The following is a 16,588-nucleotide window of genomic DNA, read 5'->3' as shown; positions in this document are numbered from 1 at the left end:
CATCCCCAGCTCCATCAGCTGTCTGCCTGCTGCAGAGATGGTGCAAGCATCTCCCTTGCTCCTCGTGCTCTTCCTGGCCCTGGGGGCTCACGGCCTTGCTGTGAAAAAGGTACTGTGAGGGTGGGATGCACAGGGTGGGCTGGGCAGGGGGCTGTGGCTGCAGGCACCAGTGCTGAATTCCTGCTCTCCAGTGCTCCCTGACCGGGCGCTGGGTCAATGACCTGGGCTCCAACATGACCATCACGACCGTGAACGGCAATGGTGCCTTTGCTGGCTCCTACCACACGGCTGTGACAGCCACCTCCAACGAGATCAAGCTGTCACCGCTGCAGGGATCCATGCAGAAGAGCCCTAACCAGAAGGGCCAACCCACCTTTGGCTTCACCGTCAACTGGAGCTTTTCAGGTACTTCTTTCCCAGCCTCCTTATGGTTTCCCGGACCTCCCCTGCCCTCCCTCTTCCGCTCTTGGAGTTTTTCTGCCCTCCCTGCAGTGCCCTTGCTGATTCCCTGCCTTCCCCTGCACTATCCCCACTGCTCTCCCTCCCTGGAGCTCCCCCATCCCTGTCCCTGGAGCCCCTTGGTTGCTGTCAGCTCCCAGTGCCAGGCTGCAGGAGAGGCAGCAGGGGCTGGAGCCTGCACTGCCTGCCCATGTCCGTGTGGCACCCCAGCGCTCTGAGCCCTGCTGCTGCTTTCCCCATGCCCGCTGTCCCCAGAGGCCGCGGACAGCAGGGGTCTGCTTGGCTCTGCTGTCCCCTGCGCTGGGGCAGCCACTGACCTGCCACCTCGGCCACGCTCCCCTCCACCTCCTGTCTTGTCCCCACAGACTCCATCACTGTTTTCACGGGCCAGTGCTTCGTGGATGAGTATGGAAAGGAGGTTTTGAAGACCATGTGGCTGCTGAGGTCACGTGTGGAGAACATCAAAAACGACTGGAAAGCCACCAGGTGAGCCCCCTGTCCCTGCCCTGCACAGGTCCCCTGTGCACCCCTGAGGGGTTTGGGCTGTCACAAATGAGTGCTTTTGGTTGCTTGCAGAGCCACTCTCACAGGCATTGGCAAAAGCAGGTTTATTATCTCTTTTAAAAGCACAGCTTAACAAATCTCGGTGGTAGGGTTCACTTGATTGCTTTGTGTATGGTTAAAACACAGAAAGGAAAACCACCATCCCCGGGGGTCCTGCCAAGGTGCAGATGTGGTGTGGTTATACAGGGCTGGGTGCGTGTTTGGACGCTGTCACATCCCTCCCTCACATGTCCTCCTCCGTGTCCCCACAGGGTAGGCACCAACGTCTTCACCCGCCTGCAGGCACTGGAGTGAGGGGGCAGCGGGGGCTGCCCGGGCTGGCAGCAGCACCAGGGCGTGCCCTTGCTCCTGCAGCACCACCTGCTTCTCCCAGTAAAGCTTTGCTGCAAAACACACACAGTCTCCTGTCATGCTGTTGCAAAATGTGCGATAAGTAAAATATTTCTTTAAAAGCTTTGTTCTTTGGTGTTTGAGGTTTTTTATGCTTTCAAGCGTAACTGACAAGGAAGGACATTTAGCCTGTGAAACAGAGAGCAGCAAACAAGCTCTAAGCTGTGTGCAGGTGTTAGAAAGAGGTCTTACTTGGTAGAATTGCCTTGCTAAGGTTTAGGTCTTGATGGGCTTTAGTGATCTCAGACCTGGCTGCAGGTTACAAAACTTGGGATGAGCAATATACCACTGGTAATGGGCACAAAGAGTGCAGAATGTACAAGACTCTTGGCAGAACCCCCAAGACAAAAAACTAATAAAGACAACTGGGTCAGGAAAAACTCAGTGCTGAAGCAGCTCTGACTGGGTAGAAAGTAAATTCTGGCAGGGGTAGATCACGACTTATGGCCCACTGAGTCAAGAAACCCACCAAATCAAGAGAAGAGAAAGGCTGAGCCTGCAAATTAATTAGCATCAGATGCAAGAGAATTCTTAACCAATAGGAGAGAGAGTCGGAATTAATAAAAGAACTAAATAACTTGTTGTCAATGAACATTAATGCCTTTGTTTGCTAGATGTGTAAATAGCAAAATGTTTTGATAGTTGGTGTGCTTGATCTTTGGAATAACACTGAGTACTCAGGCTTGTGGAACTAAAACAAAAAATCAATGTCTCTCTTGGGTGCGTAATTACTGCCTTGTTATGCACCAACAAATGCAATTTTTCTGGACAACTCTGTCATGCTCAGCACACACATTCCCAATACCCCCCATGGCATCTTACTGTCCCTTCTGTCACCATACCCGAGGCCTCATGCGTATCCATTGCTGTGACCCTCCACGGCACAGAGTCCTCCTTTGCAGCCTGCCCACCCCACCATGGTCCTTGGGACCCCGCGCCCCAGCCCAGGGGAGCAGGAGCCCGTTCAGCCTGGAGCAGTGTCCAGCTACCATGTCCCACGGGTGTCCTTTGGCAGGAGACCCTTTGGTTTCAGCATCCACTGCCCAGCCACAGCCCCCTCTGCCATAAAAGGGCACCACACACGGCCACCACCCCCATGGGCACCCTGGGCTGCTGCTGCTGCTCGCCCTGGCCCTGCTCATGGCCCGTGTGCAGTGTCCACGGCCAAGGAGGCTGCCAGCTCTGGCTGTGCTGTCCTTGTGGGTACTGTGGGTCTCTCCTCCCTGCCCAGGGAAGGAGAGGTGCTGTCCCAGCTGGTGCCCATGCGCTGGTCTCGGCTGTCACACAGAGGGACCATGCCATGGGACACACGTGGCACTGCTGTGAGGGAAGGGGGAACTGTGGCTCGGCACTGCCCAAGCCACCCACACAACCCCCAGTCCCCAGTGCGCAGGGGCCTGTGGAGAAATGAGCAGGGCCTGTGGAGAAATGAGCTGGGCTCCAATATGACCACCTTGGCCACAAACAGAGCTGGGACCTTCTCAGGCTCCTGCCACACTGCAGTGGCAGCCACCAACAAGTGGATCCTGGTGTCACCCTTGTGAGGGGTCCAGCAGCATCCCAGTGCCAAGAGACCCCCACCTTTGGCTCCACTGTGCAGTGGCAGCTCTCAGCTACAGCAGTGACACTGATCCTCTGCCCATGCTGGGAGTGGGGACCCCCCTGTCTGGTGCCCCAAATCCCCTGTGGCACCCAGAGGAGGAGCCCTGGCTGTGGGCACAGATTGGCCACACGCACACATTCCTGCCTTGGGAAGGGGTGGTGGGAGAGCTTGTCTGTGGTGGGTTTCAGGGCTGTCTGGAAGAGGTGGTGGGGGTGTCCATCTGTCTGTCCAGAGGCAGGGCTGATGCCCAGCTCTCTATCCAGTGATGTGGAAGCAGTCCACCTGGCCAGTGTGGCAGGGAAGTCCATCTCTCTGTCCAGGGCATGTTTGTCTGTCTGTCTGCCAGGACCAGGTGGCCCAGGCTTCCCTGCCTTGAGCTGCAGGCTCCCACCCCGCTCTGCCTCTCAAACCTTGCCAGACTCCACCACCACCTCTGTGGGCTTCGGGGATCACCCAGGGAAGGAGACACTGGAGACCACGCGCCTCCTGCAGGAAGAGGTTCTGTGACACAGGGACACCTGGAAAGCCACAAGGGGAGCTCTGTCCCTGCCATCTCACCCCACAGCCCTCCCTCTCCCTGCTGACACATTTTCCCTGCAGACTCAGCACTTCCATCTTCAAGTGATGGGAACAGGGACCAGTGCTGCCTGCACCCCGCTGTCCTCCTGCACCCGCAGGTGTCCCCACTGTCCCAGCCCCAAGCTGAGCTCTTACCAAGGAAACACACCCTCACTTTGCCCTGCTTCTTCCCAGTGCCTCCCAGCAGCCTCTTGGTGGGGCTCCCCACTCCCACACTTGCTGCCCTCCCACATGGAGGCAGATAAACGTTTCCCCACAGGACAGAGAGCTGTGTCCCTCGTGTCCCTGGTGCACCAGCAGCCGCGTGTGGGTGTCTCCCCATCTGTGGCCATGGGGAGAGCAAAGTGCTGCTGGGGGAACACAGGGAAGTGTTTTGGATGGCATGGAAAAGATGGGGTTGGGGGACAGTGATTCTGCTTCCTGATCATGGCTTCAGGCCTCAGCAGGGGCCTTCTTGCCTGTGCACCCATCTGGGACATTCACAGGGCTGGGTGGCTCCAGGCAGCGCCCCCAGTGTGGGGCAGCAGGACACCCCACAGCTGAGGGTAGGGGGAAAGCTGCATGCAGGCAAGCCAGCACTCTGCCCTGGCCTCACCCCGTGCCTCTGCACCCCTCTCTGCCCCATCCTCCCATCAAACTCCAATCCAGCTACTGCTCGCCTTGGGAGTCTCGGTGCTGCATGCACATATGGGGGAGAGCTGGGTGCTAGCCCTCACAGAGGGAAATCTGGGGTGTTGGAGCGGTCCAGAATCCAGGCTGGATGCTGGGGGGATCGGGAGAGAGGCCTGGGACTCCAGGGGGAGCTGCAGGGCAGAGCGGGTGGCTGAAGCCAGGTACTGCAGGTGTGCCTGTTGCATGTATGCGGGCATAGTGTACTTCCCACTGACTGGCTGTCCCCTGATCAGCTGGGAGTGGAACAGGATGCGGATCCTTTCTGGTGTTCATGTTCACAGGATGTTATCTGAACATTAAACTTTATCAGCCCCTTAGGAAAGGAAACAAATCAAACAAGGGCCCGATGCCCTTTGCACCGGTCTGACACTACAATTCACTAATCCATCATTTCAGCAGCTCATGAAGTTTCCAACTCATTAGTTACGTAATCCAGGATGCACAGCTCCGAGCTGCTGCTCCTGAGCACCACGGGGAGAAGCTGTGGGCAGGGAGAGGTGCAAAGGCTGTGAAGGACAATGGTGCCTGGTGGCTGCAGGGCTGCTGGGGCAAGAGACTGATGGAAGGGGCAGAAAGCACACAGTGCCCTGAGAAAGTGTCAGTGCCTGTCTGCCATCCTCTTCCTCTCACAGCGTGCCTGTCCTTCCCCAGCCTCCCTCAGCCTTTGCTCTTTTCCCTCATTCCCTGCTGGGTTCTGGGGCTGCACACAGAGCACACAGACCTGAGACTCTCCAGGGTAAGCTTGTACTGACTGACCACTGGTTGATGCGCCCGCTGGTCCAGCTTTTGGTCAAAAGTCACCATGCATCCTCATCCTCACACTTGCTCGCTCATCCTCATGCCTGCATTCTGCACAAAGCCCTCAGTTCATCCCCACTGATCCTTGGCACTGCCCTGGTTGTGCTGGGGTCGTTCTCCTGCTCCCCTCCCCAAACACCCACTGTGGCTGTCACCAGCACCACAAGCACACAAAGACTTCCCTGGGTGGCCTGTGAGGTTAAAGCCTTGGGACCCCGGTGTGAGTGTGGGATGAGGCTGGGAGCCCTGCACAGAGGGGCACGAGGCCACTGACAACCATGTTGGCCAAAGACACAAGATTTCATTTAATTTCTGTCATTTCATTACCCCAACAACTGCAAATTCCCTGGCTTCTGGTCCCTCCTAAGAAGGCAGCCAGTGGGACAGAGAATGATTTTGCTTGCTTAATAAGAAAAATGAAAGTAAAACTATAGAGTTTTATGAGAAATCAGCAGTGGGGGCGGCACCCCCTGTGTACCACAATGTGTGTTCATCAGCTCTGTCTCACATCCTGTCCCCGACCTTGGTGTGATCCTGTCCTTTTGTTGACATTTCATTCTCCTTTTTCTCTGGCCTAGCACATGCAGCCTGGGCTGCTCACCTCCAGCCTCAATGCCCTACTCAGAAGTTTTCCTACTGCTATTGGAGCCAGTTTGCTTCATTCACCTCCCAGTTCCCTGCACCCACTGCAGATCACCTGCTGTCCCTGCACACATGCCTTGCCCAGTCCTCATGACTCTCTGTCCTTCTGTCCATCCCCTGCAGTGACCAGAGGGTGCTTTGGGACACAGGAGCTCCAGCAGGGCAGGATGGAAACTTGGACTCAGTCCTCAACCAGCAGACATGGGGCTAAATACCCCCGGGCTGGGTGATGTCAGTGGGCAGCCCCACGCAACCCCTCCTGCATTCCTGTTCTGCCCATACCCATTCCTGTGTCCATCCCTGCTCCAGTCCGGCTGCCTCTCTCCATCCCTGCCTCTAATCCTTCATCCCTGCCCCGTCCCCATCCCTCCCACCCTTGCTTCCATCCCCATCCCTGCCCCTGTTCCTGTCCCCATCCATGTGCACATCCCCCATCCCTCATCCTTGCCCCCACCCCAGGTCCCTTTCCCATCCCACCACAACCTCTTCCTGTCTTCATCCCCAGCCCTGTGCCCATCCCCATCCTTGCTCCTGTCCCTGTCCCCACACCTCTTGCCCTCCCCGTCTCCTTCCCTTTCCTTGTGCCAGTATCGCTTCCTCTCTCAGGTACCACCCGGGGCTTTCCCGGAAAGCAGCGGCGGAGCCGAATATAAGTCTGTGACTCACGGGCACGGCGCGGTTCCCTGCCTCCGCTGCATCCCGAGCTGCATCCCGATGAGCCGCCGCGTCCTCTCCGCTCTCGCCCTGCCCGCAGGGGTGTCCGTGGCCGCGGCTGCCGCGGGCTTCCAGGTGGGAGCTCCTGCTGGGAGCCAGCGTGGGAAACTCGGCTCCGGGGAAGTCTGGGTGGGAGCACGCCTGGGATCCCGGTGTTCGGGGTGGGACACGAGTGGGAGACTCGCCGGAGAGGTGGAACTTGATACGGGAGCTGCAGCCCTTGTTGGGGATGGGACACGCGCGGAAGACCCATCTGCGGGGGGAATACTCGGCAACAGGAGGATCCCCTGCTCCAGCGGGTACCCAGACGGGAAACCCACTCGAGGGAGGTGAGGGAACTGATGCTCCAGGGTAGTCCCTGTGCCCGGGAGGGATGTGCATGGAGATTCCTTCCCTGTTGCAGAAGCGATGGATGTGGAAATCCCCCGCTTCCTTCCCAGGGACTTGGAGGGGAATTGGGGTAGGGGCAGCATGGGGATCCTGCCCCCGGGGGTGCCTTGCCCCTGTCTCAGACAGTGCAGTGCAGCAGAGAGCAGGCAGTGCTTAGAACTGCGGGTGGGATGTGCAGGGCTCTGCCTGAGACAGAGCACACTGCGGACCTGAGGGCTGTGCCCATGCCAGAGAACTTCCCTGTCGTGCTACACGTGTGCTGAGCACAGCACAGGTACCCACAAACACGGGCAGACGTGCCCTGGACTCACACAGCTCACCTGCGTGGGCTACAGCAGGGGTTCCACCCATGTTCCTGCCTGTCCAAGGCTCCCCACCTTTCACTTTTCCTCTTCACCTCTACCCTTTGCTTGGCTTACCCCAGCTTTTGGCCCTCTTGACGTAGCTGAGATAGCAGCAACTTTATGAATCAAGTATTTAGAAATGAATGCTTGAGCACTCTCAGGACTCCAGAAACACTCAGCTGTGTCACCATCCACAGCCTGACCTGTGTTTGTGTTCTTTTCCAAGATCCTCTGCCAGGGAGTTGAGCACCCTGGTGAGAAAAAGGCCAGCAAGAAGGAGGAAAAGTCGACCGTGTGGAAGAGCAGAAGGCACATCAAGGTGAGTGCCAGCACTCATGGGCATTGAGAGGTGTGTGCAGGGGCTCAGCCTGTAAGGGCTGTATACAGGCAGCCCCCAGGGACACGCCTGCTTGTCCCCAGCCGTGCAACCTGACTGGCTGGTGGGAGAATGACCTGGGCTCCAAGATGCAAGTGTTCGAGGTTGGCAGGGACGGAACCTTCTCTGGAGAGTACCACACCGCCGTGTCAAGCACCCAAAAACCCATCCAGCCGTCCCCACTGACTGGCTCCCAACACCTGGATGAGGATGGACAGTGCACCTTTGGCTTCACTGTCAACTGGAAGAAGTTCTCAGGTCTGTGGTTGCATGATAGATGTTGTTGGGTGGAGTGGTGGGATGCAGAGGGGAGCTCAGGTAGCTCCTGGTGCTCATCCCAGTTCCTCTGTTCTCTCTGCTGTCCCCTGTCTCTCCTTCCCTGACCTCTCCTCACTGTGGATGGTGTCTGCAGACAGCAGTACACCTCCCAGAACAAGGTCTGGGGGAGGCAGCACCAAGGGTTGCTTTGACAACCCCTCTGCCACGCACCATTTCCCTCAAATATCAGGATCCACTCAGGCTCCATGAGCACTAAACTCACTGATGCCTGGGAAGCTCCAAAGTCACCTGGGGTCATGTTGGGATGCTGACAGCCACCACTGTTTCAGACTCCACAGCTGTCTTTGTGGGCCAGTGTTTCAATGGGGATGACGGGAAGGAGGTCCTGCACACCTCCTGGCTGCTGCGGGAGAAAGTGGACTCGGAGCCGGATGACTGGAAAGCCACCAGGTGAGCCAAGGAACCCCCAGTCCACCTGGGATCCCTGGGATCCCTGCCCTGCTGCTGGCTGGGCACCAATGAGAGGCTGCTTCCCCACAGGACTGGGCGCAACACCTTCACTCGAGCGGGCTGAAAGAGGGAGCAGCATCTTATCCTGGGAGACTGGAGCCCCCTCAGCAGGATCAGTGTGTACTGGCATGCCCTGATGTTTCCAGCTCTGGAGGAAGATATCCCAAAAAACAAGAAATAAAATTAAAGATATTTAAGCACAGCCTTGTGCAGTCTGTGGATATGTCCTGGAAAAGCTGAGCTAAAACACAGTGGAGGGTGGGTGTGGGATGAAACTTTCATTCTCTTATTCTGGGAATACACTGGCCCCAAGAAAGCCCCTTTTCCAGCCCAAACAGGATGGTGCATCCCCAAAGCAACCCTGTGACACTAACTGTGACCAGCACTCACTGTTTCCTGCTGAAAGCCTGGTGAGTGTGATGGGAGGGCAAGCTGGGGAGCTCCTCTGCATCCCAAACACCTGGCTGGGAGGCCCCTGGCTCGGCACAGCCCTTAAGCAGGCAGGTGAGGGGCCTTGGCTGAATCCACACTCCTGAAAAGTGCCAAGGGCTGCTCTGTACCAGCCACACAGGGCCAGTAGCTGCAGTACCCCCAGCCCAAAACTCTTTCTGGGCAATGTGATTTACTGAAAAGCTAATGGCCAGCAAATACAGCCTCTCAAATCTCTGCCCAATGGTCTGTGTGACTGACCAAAACAGGGAGTGCCTGTGCTGCCTTAGGCACCCCTCTGAGCCAAAGAAAATTACTTCCAGGAAATCAGCTCTTGGTCTGAATCTGAAACTTAGTCCTTGTGTCTTTGATTCTCAAAATAACCCAGGACAGTGCTGCATTCCCTGAGCTGGCACACTGCCTGGGATTTGATGGGTTTAAAAGTAGGACTGGGCTGCTGGGGCTGCCACCCACCTCTGCTCCCCTGGCTTTTCTGCCACAAGTGCTGTGGGTGGGAGAGCTTTCCTAACAACACCTGTGGCTTTAGCAAGTTTGCCTGCTCTCTGTTGTCAGCTGCCTTGTTGCAAACTCACATGTGGTTTGCTTCTCACCTCTTTCTCCCTGGGGCTCATCTTCCGCTTCCAGAGCAGCGCTGCTGCTCCCTTCTCCGTGCCTCGCTGGCATTTCTCCAGCTTTTTCCATTCCCTTACAGCATTTCTGACCAGAATGTCTTTACACCAGCCCTCTGCTATGCATTAATGTATCTGCACAGCTTTTTCCCTGCTTTTAGAGGAGTCTGAGAAGCGGGAAAGTGAGAGGCAGAGGGACCACAGGACTGTGCTGTCACCCAAAGTGTGACCAGCTCGGCAGCGAGGTGCCCTGCTAAGCCTCCAGCCTCACTGCATGCATCCTCCGGTCCTCATTACTGCCTTCATGCCAGCATTTCCCCAAGGCAGGGCTCTCCCAAGGCTGTGCAGCACTCTCAGAGTGCTTCAGCCAGGCAGCACTGCTGACCACAGTTGGAGCGTGCTGCAAACCCCAGCAGGCAGCCACAGTGCTGGTGAGGAACACGGCTGGCATGAGCTGGCACAGCTGTTTCCAAGGCCAGTCCCTGCATCAGGGCACCCAGCCTGGCTGCAACGCATCCCCGGCACAGCTCGGGTTTGGGGTGACAGCTGATTGGACATGCAGGGGGTGCCTGCAGGTGGCTGGGAGTGGTTAAGGATGGGGATGTTTCTCCATGGACATTTGGCGCCCCTCGGCTCTGAGTTTTATTCAGCTGCAAATCTGCTCACAGTGTTCTGCAGAACACTGCTCACAGTGGGATCTGCAAACCCAGCACCGTTTCCTTCTAGCACGGCCTCATCAGCCAGGCAAACGTGAGCAGGGCTTCCCCTTCAGCCCCACTGCAGGAAAACCACTGTTTCTGCTGGATGGCAAGCCTTGACCAGGGTCATTCACACACTGTGGATGCCTCCAGGGGCAGGAGGAGCTGGTGGAGGCAGTGAAATCACATGGGCATGGCTGTGTGGCACAGCTTTTCACACATGTAGTGTACCAGTTAAAAAAAAAAAACAAAAAGTGAATTTATTAGGATCTTGGCATGGGGTGATGCTTGCATAAGGATCAAACCCCTTCAAGCACTGAAGTCACTGTTAGAATAGAGAAGGAGCTTCAACTGCAGGCGTTCCCCAGCACTGAGAGGTCTTAACCACATGTGGGAAACTGTCCTGCGCAACCATTTCTGTGGGAACTGCTCCTGTCGGCCGTTTACAAATGTCTCAACGCTGAAATTCTTGGTGTCCAACATCTCCCAGTGCAGCTGTTGACCCCTCCTAAGCAGACAGAGGCAGGGAATTGCCAGGTCGTTCAAGGGACTGCATGGTTGGTGGGTTTGGGTGTACCAAAACCTGGTACCCTCCACTCTGCAGCAATGACAAGGGAGTAAATTTGATTTTCAAGCCATAACTTCACTGATGAGTGGAGACACATAGCTCCCATCTCCTCCACTACTGGTTCTCTGGTCAGGACCACACATTGTTCTCTGCTCTTCTGCCTCTCTCCATGGCCCTGTTCCAGCTGTAGCCTTGCCAGCCACAGACTGCCCATTCTGAGAGAACGGAGATATGTTCTTGGCCTTAGTTATGTTCTTGGCCCTTCCTGGGTCTGGCTTGGAACCAGGGCACCCTCCCAGATGTGTTTTGCCTCCCCATCCTATAGATGAGCTCATCAAATATGTCAGTATAACCCTTTGTGTGGATGAGGAGCCTGCAGTTTGTCCAGCCTTGCCCTACACGGCTCAGGGGGTTACTCACTCCTGCCACCCTGCCCCACCCAGGCTGTGCTGTGACACCGGGGCTGAGTCCCCTCCAGTGCACGGCACCCTGGCCAGGCAGCGACTGACCTCAGCTCCAATGGAACTGTGAAAAACGCCAATCACTTGTTTTTAAAATTTTAAAATTTTAATAGTAATAAAGCGGTTATAAAAATAGTAACACATTTAAAGTAATAATAATTTGGACAATTTGAATTAGGACAATATGAGACAACAAATACAAAGAGTTACGGACGTCTGGGTACCTTTTTCTGGGTAGCACGAGCCTGAAAAAGGACACCCGTTAACAAAGGATTATCCCTTAAAAACAATAGCCTGTTGTATATTCATACACTTCATAAATGATGCATAAATTCCACTCAAATACAGGATTCTGTCTGGTCAGTGTCAACTTCTTCCTCTGAATCCTAACCCCGCCTTTGAGGTGGGAAGAAGTTCATTTCTGCTGATAAGAGGGCAATAAATTCTTTTTCTCTGAAAGATTTAGGTGTCCTGCGGCTGCTATCTCACTGCAAGTCCTTTCTTTAAAAAAAAGTATCCTACATAGCATAGTTTCTACTTTAACATTATGTTATAACCTAAAACTATATTTAACACACTACTTAAGAGAATTAATACAGCATTACTTGCTAACACAACACATATAATATTCATTTTAATATTTGCAAAAAGCCAATCATAAAATGAGCATTTTCCACATAACCATCTTGGCTGTGAGCAGAAAAGGCAACCCCACTGGCTGCTGCCACACAGCATGAACGAGGCCTGGGTGTCACTGCTGCAGGTGACACACTCAATGAACCAGAAGAGCCAGCCCACCTTCTGCTGTCAACTGGAGCTTTTCAGGAGCTTCTCCTTTCCCAGCCTCCCTCTTGTATTCTCAGAGCTCCTCTAGCATCCACTGGATGACCTTGGAGCATCCCTGCCCTTCCTGTGCTGTCCAGCTCAGCTGGGCTCATGCCACCACACTCTGCATATCCCACGCCTGTTCAAGGTCCCACAGCACAGGAGGCTGGGGAAGGAAACATCACCCACCCACAAGGAGCCTTTCCCACTGACAAACTGGGTGCCTGAGAGGGACAGCCCCATCCCCCCCACCCCATCCCATCCCACCCCATCCCATCCCACCCCACCCCACCCCATCCCATCCCATCCCACCCCACCCCACTCCATCCCATCCCATCCCATCCCATCCCATCCCATCCCTGGCTGCAGACTCCGTCATCGCCTCCATGGGCTAAAGCTTCACAGATGAGGAGAGAAAGGAAATACTGAAGGACAACATGGATCATGCAAGATGAGGCTGACCTGCTCGAGGATGGCTGCAAAGCTATTGGGTGTGCTGCAGGGCGCTGTCCATTCTTGCTCTGTGCTGGTGCTGCCCCTGTGGGTGTTGGATGGAGCCCACAGGGGAGTGCCAAGTCCTGGCTGCTGAGAGCCAGCTGGGCAGCAAGCAAGGGACAGCAGTGTCAAGACCCCAAAGCTTTTGCAGCGAGTCCTGTCTTGGTTTGGAAAGACAGGAGTCTGCTAAGGAAGGCAGAAGCCTCTCCTGAAATGGAGAATGTAAACCCTCCCCACCCCTCCTAATTGCTATAATTTTAAATTAAGGGGCTCTCAGGCAAAAATATGGGAGCAGGAAATAACAGTTCTTTAATAGGGAAGAAATACAAATAATAAAATAAACAATGCAGTCTACTAGAACAGCACTGACAGAGTCAGAACCCAACCTGACACCCTGTTGGTCAGGGTGTTGGTGGCAGTCTGATTGAAAATGTGGCTGCAGTCCTCTGAAGTATCAGGTGTGGTTCTGTTGGAACAAGGAGGATCTGTAGAGAAGGATGTGTTCTTTCCTCTGGAGATCCAGTGGAGGAAGAGGCAGCTGCTGTTCCTCTGGGGAATCCTGTGGAGAGAAGCCGTGCTGGAGTTTCAGAATCTCAGAGTATATCGGGGCAGCAATGCTTGGCTCCTCCCTCTGGGCGGAGCATCTCACAATGGGATGTTATAGTTCTTATCGGCCATGCAGTGACATTCAATAGTCTGTTATCAGCAGAGGTCCCCTCCCAAGGGAGGTGTGAATGTGGTCACTCAAAGAGAGAGATAAGGCAAACTGCTCACTTGACAAGGTAATCTGCCATACAGATGGTAATGGAAAACATCTTGCATGCAATCTTCGACAAGTACCCAGGATGGGAGCAGAACACAGCCCTGTAATTTTTTTATTAAAAGTGAAGTACAATTTGAACATAGGATCCTGCTCCCTGAGGAAGAGGAGAGTGGGTTCCCTTGTCTTCAGGCCCAGGAAAGATGAGCAGGATTGTCAAAGCAGATCTCACCCCTTGTGCTTGGGCAGGGGCCAGAGAGGCACCCCATGATCCAGACACAGCCAGATGCCGCTCCTATCTTCCATGTATGCAGTGGCATGTTCACCTGGTTAGAGTGGTGTCTCAGGGGATGTGTCCCTGTGCAAATGCCAGGCAGTCCGAGCACCCTCATTACAGCCTTGCACCATCAGGAACTCCTTGGGAAGGGTCAGACAGGGCCCTGCCCAGCCTCAGAGCATCATGCATATGGCATTGCCTCCCATGGTGTCTAGGGAGGCACTGCGCACAGAACACACCCTCAGACAGGAACAATCGAATTTTAACATCTACATTTCTTCCAGGAAAACCCTTCTGCACTTGCAAGAATGGCTGATTCAAGAGTGCCTGCTGCAGTGACAGTCTTAGGTCCCAAACCCGAGGAAGAAAAACAGTTTAGAAAGAGCAGCAGACACTCACAATGCAGGAGGGGACGGTGACAGGGATGAGCCCTGCGGGCATTCCCGTCACCAGCCGGCGCAGCAGGGCACAGCTGGCCGGACTGCTCTCGCTCCCGGTGTGTTTAGGTGGCAGCACTGGCTCGGTGGCAGTGGGACTGTATCAGGCCGTGTCCGCCCCCCGGGCTCCGGCACCGAGCAAGGAACGGGGTCGGGAGAGCCTCTTGGACAGTGGCTGTGTAAATCATCCCTGCATCCCCAGCTCCCTGCGCAGCCGTGCTCATCCCCGCGTTCCTCCGGCGCTGCCCAGGTCAGGCTGACCTCGTCACCTCCCCTGGCCCGGGCACGCTGACATCAGGACACTCAAGCCGCAGCTGCCTGCCGCCGTGGCTCCCGTTACAGCTCTATAAAGGGGTTTGGGATGCAGGCAGAGAGGCAGCTGGGCCGGGCATTTCGCAGCCCCGCAGCCATGGGGGGCGGTGCCTTCATCCTGGTCCTCGCCCTCGCCGTGGCCCTGGCAAAGAGTGCTGCTCCTGCAGAGAGGAAGGTACGGGGATGGGTGACAATGGGAGCGCGGCAGACATGGCAAGGGGATGCAGTGTGGGCAGCCAGGAGCTCTCCCTTAAATGCCATTTTAGGCTTAGACAAGCAGGAGAGCCTTGCAAGAACCAAGTCCAGGCAGAGGGCAAGGTATGACTGGATCACCCTCAGCCACCTGGTGCCACCTCCAGAGCGATCTGTTCCCACAGGGGAGCCAGGCAGAGGGCATTCCTTCCCTTGGGGTTTGTGCCTGGGAGCACCATGCCTGCGGCATCCCCTCGAGGTCTGGGTCTGTGTCTGGGTGTACCCTGCGCACTGCAGGGCTGGGATATTCTGGCCTGGCTCCACCATCCCCTCAGCAGCACCCTGGGGCAGCATTTCCCCAAAGTGGGATTAGGGACAGCCAATGCCCTGCAGCTGCACTCACAGCAGGGCTTTGGCTCCCCCAGTGTGGGGCAGCAGCAGGGATGGGGTCCCTCTGCATGTGGGGGCACAGAGAGGATGTGGCTGTGTTCCCTCAGTGCCAGCTCAGCGGACTCTGGAGGAATGACCAGGACTCACTGATGGAGATTTCGATGCTGAGGGACAATGGGGACTTCCATGGACAATACCTCACACGAGTCACCGTCTCTGGAGGCTGTGCCCAAGTCTCCCCCCTGAGGGGTGCCCAGCAGCAGCTTGGAGGGGAGGGCTGGCCCACCTTTGCCTTCACTGTCCGCTGGGACAAGTTCTCCAGTAAGTGCTGGGACACCTGGGGATGGTACAGCAGAGTCAATGGAAGCCATGCTTGCAGCCAGCAGGAATTTTCTTTCGCCAGGAGTTCAGCTGGGTGATGCTCTGGTGCAGCTAAGCAGCCACAGCTGCACAGCATGGTGCTAAGGGGCAATGCTGGGCTTGAACAGGGGAGCCTCTCCTCACCCAGCATCCTTGGGGCATCCACGGTGTGTCCAGACCGTGTTAGCACAACTGGGATGTGATGCTACAAATCCTGCCTTACCTGAAGGAGCCACAGGGAAGGGAGGAGCCCCCCAGCATGGGTTTGGTGGTTGTGTGGCCATTGGAGCAGGAACAGGAACACAGCTGTGTCTGGGAGGACATGGGGGAGGGGAAGAAGCCAGTTTCCCCACGGATCTCCCAATAAGTGCTTCCCCCCAGATGCCACCACCGCCTTCGTGGGGCAATGCTTTGTGGATGCAGGTGGAAAGGAGACGCTGAGCACCATGTGGCTGCTGCGTGAAGCTGTCGGGTCCCTTGAGGAGGACTGGAAAGCCACGAGGTAGTGGGGGGATATGGGAGACACTAATCCCACAGAGGGGTCCTCACTTGAGGAAACTTGGGGGGAATTCGGGGACACCCCATCACTGCTGCGACCGCTGGCAGCTCTGAGTGGGCAGTGTCTGTGGGTCATCCTAGCAGAACTCTCATCTTCTCACAGGGTGGGCAGAAATGTCTTCACACGCAAACGCACCACAAAAGGAAAGATCCTGCCGAGCTTGTCCCCTCCCTGTGAGGCTGTGTCTTCACCAGGCCCATGATGGGATGGTCTGGCTGCAGCCTAACCCCCAACAATGCAAGAAAAACCTGCCTCCCAGCCGAGAATAAAATTTTAAAATCATCAGCTGTTGCTACCTTTTCTTAGAGTCTGTCCTTGCTACACCTTCTGTCCCCAAAGATGCCCCTGCTGAGGTGAGGCCTCGCCACTGCCCTGCTGCAGGGACATCTGCATTAATCCCTGATCCCACCCATCCGCCTCCCTGGGCTCATTTCCCATCTCATTTGAACGCAAACTTCCCCCCTGTGTCATCATTCCCCACCTGCCTAATGGTGGCAGGGCTAGCAGCAACATCCTGAATTCAGCTCGCTTCCTTGCAGTGCCTTCATATCCATTCCCACCAGACCCTTTCCAGCACTGGGAATCACTCTGTTGGATTGGGCAATGGAGGCAGCATTATCAGTAGATTTCAGATGCTGATTAACTTTGTGCTGTATGGCACCTCAAGTAAAATGCACACAAGTTAAAGACCCCATCCCACCAAATCCAATCCCATCCCATCCCATCCCCCTGGGTTACACTCAGGGATTTTCCCCTTCTCTACTATTGCATTTTGGCAGTGTCTCTCTATATGCCTCTGTGGACACTTGCCAAACTTAGTCAGCTCTTTTGGCCCAAAGATTTTGGCAGGTCCGTGGGTGAAGGGAAAGCCTCTTG

At 55.6% G+C, this 16,588-nt stretch overlaps 3 protein-coding genes and 1 pseudogene across 3 annotated transcripts; all 4 read left to right on the top strand.

Moving 5' to 3' along the window:
• Positions 1–37: 37 nt before the first annotated feature.
• Positions 38–1,317, top strand: LOC115915536 (avidin-like). Its single transcript, XM_030969008.1, has 4 exons — positions 38–109; positions 192–405; positions 825–945; positions 1,275–1,317. The coding sequence occupies exons 1-4, from the start codon at positions 38–40 to the stop codon at positions 1,315–1,317; spliced, it is 450 nt and encodes a 149-aa protein (XP_030824868.1).
• Positions 1,318–2,708: 1,391 nt separating this feature from the next.
• On the top strand, positions 2,709–3,641 carry LOC115915786 (annotated as a pseudogene).
• A 2,780-nt stretch (positions 3,642–6,421) lies between these two features.
• LOC115915591 (avidin-like) lies at positions 6,422–8,384 on the top strand. Its single transcript, XM_030969103.1, has 5 exons — positions 6,422–6,496; positions 7,382–7,449; positions 7,515–7,789; positions 8,140–8,260; positions 8,351–8,384. The coding sequence occupies exons 1-5, from the start codon at positions 6,422–6,424 to the stop codon at positions 8,382–8,384; spliced, it is 573 nt and encodes a 190-aa protein (XP_030824963.1).
• A 5,715-nt stretch (positions 8,385–14,099) lies between these two features.
• On the top strand, positions 14,100–15,914 carry LOC115915616 (avidin-like). The gene is made up of 5 exons (XM_030969137.1): positions 14,100–14,149; positions 14,299–14,386; positions 14,901–15,114; positions 15,535–15,655; positions 15,815–15,914. The coding sequence occupies exons 2-5, from the start codon at positions 14,309–14,311 to the stop codon at positions 15,912–15,914; spliced, it is 513 nt and encodes a 170-aa protein (XP_030824997.1). The 5' UTR covers positions 14,100–14,149; positions 14,299–14,308.
• Positions 15,915–16,588: the final 674 nt, after the last annotated feature.

The sequence above is a fragment of the Camarhynchus parvulus genome, chromosome Z (assembly GCF_901933205.1).
Source record: "Camarhynchus parvulus chromosome Z, STF_HiC, whole genome shotgun sequence".
Taxonomy (NCBI): domain Eukaryota; kingdom Metazoa; phylum Chordata; class Aves; order Passeriformes; family Thraupidae; genus Camarhynchus; species Camarhynchus parvulus.
Note: the sequence above shows the minus strand (reverse complement) of the source record. Positions and strands in the feature narration are given on the sequence as shown.